This window comes from Otolemur garnettii, unplaced genomic scaffold, assembly GCF_000181295.1.
Source record: "Otolemur garnettii isolate 467f Iridium unplaced genomic scaffold, OtoGar3 scaffold00057, whole genome shotgun sequence".
Lineage (NCBI taxonomy): Eukaryota > Metazoa > Chordata > Mammalia > Primates > Galagidae > Otolemur > Otolemur garnettii.
The window spans coordinates 6,559,421-6,560,899 of NW_003852452.1; the positions used below are offsets into that span (position 1 = coordinate 6,559,421).

The 1,479-nt window shown below is 44.6% G+C and overlaps 1 protein-coding gene across 1 annotated transcript in view; it reads right to left on the reverse strand.

Moving 5' to 3' along the window:
* TM7SF3 (transmembrane 7 superfamily member 3) overlaps positions 1 to 1,479 on the reverse strand; it is a 40,570-nt gene that overhangs the window by 2,099 nt on the left and 36,992 nt on the right. Inside the window, exon 9 of the mRNA XM_023514710.1 lies at positions 760 to 922. Within this exon, the coding sequence (XP_023370478.1) occupies positions 760 to 922 (163 nt within the window). The remainder of the gene's footprint in view (positions 1 to 759; positions 923 to 1,479) is intronic.

The following is a 1,479-nucleotide window of genomic DNA, read 5'->3' on the forward strand; positions in this document are numbered from 1 at the left end:
CCATATAATGGGGCCGGTGCCCTACTCCTTTGAGCCCCAGGCGCTGCCCCAGGCTATCATTCTTATCCTTCATTCCACTCCTACTTGGAAGGTGTAACACATTTTCCCTGTCAGCATTTTGCTTTCTTTTTGTTTTGTTTTTTTGTTTGTTTTCTTTTGAGACAGAGTCTCGCTCTGTGGTCCAGGTCTACTGCAGTGCCATGGCCTCAGCCTAGCTCATGGCAACCTCATATTCCTGGGCTCAAGAGATCCTCCTGCCTCAGCATCTCCAGTAGCTGAGACTACAGGCACCCACCATGATGCCTGGCTGGTTTTTCTATTTTTTAATAGGAAGAGAAAATGGGGTCTCACTCTTGCTCAGGATGGTCTTGAACTCCTGAGCTCAAGAGATCCTCCTGCCTCATCCTCCTAGACTGCTGAGATCACAGGCATTAACCACTATCCAGGCTGACTATCAGCATTTTTTCTCCAACAGAACTGACCAGGTAAACTTAAATAATCTGGGCTTAGATTTCTTAACAAAATTCCTTTAGTAGATTTTTAGAAGTATGAACTTCAATCACCCTCAAATTTTAAATTCTTAGCTCAGATGATCATAAGTTAGCATTAACACAGGGCTGTCACATCACTGCATGGTGTGTTTCTGCTTTAGTCCCAGATGACTTTCTTTCAATCTAGTTACCAAGTGCTCTCGTTAGCAGAGATAGGCCATAATGCTCATTGGACCATCACTCTAGTTTTCAGATTCAAGAGTCTTACCATTGGTTTGAAAAGGCACATTAGAGAAAACGCTGAGAAATTCCTCGTTCAGTGCTCTCCTGAGTATATTCAAAGTGATGTAAGAAAGGCTTGTGTACAAGTAACTGTGAACAGCCAAAACCACCGAATAGGAACCAATGACTCCGCAGGTCAGTATGTTCAGCTGTGGAAGAATAAAAGCATTTAGGCATCATCCCTAGAAGAACGAGAGGAATCTCTAACTCTCACCACTAGCCCCAATCACAGAGAGTCACTTCTGTTCTCTCAGGGCACATGAACACACGAAAAGAGCCCAGACCAAGCATTAGAGCTGCTTAAAAGGTACCAGTTTTCTTTTTCCTCTTCTTTTTTTTGAGACCAAGTCTCATTCTGTTGTCTTGGGTAGAATGTCCTGACATCATAGCTCACAGCAACTTCCCAGACTCCTGGGGCTCAAGACAGCCTTCTTGCCTTAGTCTCCTGAGGAGCTGGGACTACAGGTGCACCCCACAATGTCTGGTTAGTTTTTCTATTTTTAGTAGCGATGGGGTCTCCATCTTGCTCAGGCTGGTCTTAAACTCCTGAGCTCAAGGGATACACCAGCCTTGGCCTCCCAGAGTGCTAGGATTATAGGCCTGAGCCACGGCACTTGGCCGTCAGCTATCTTTCAATAACCTGAAAACAACCTGCGACATATTGAGTTCTGAAAACACAGTGTAGCTTATCCAAATACTATAGAAA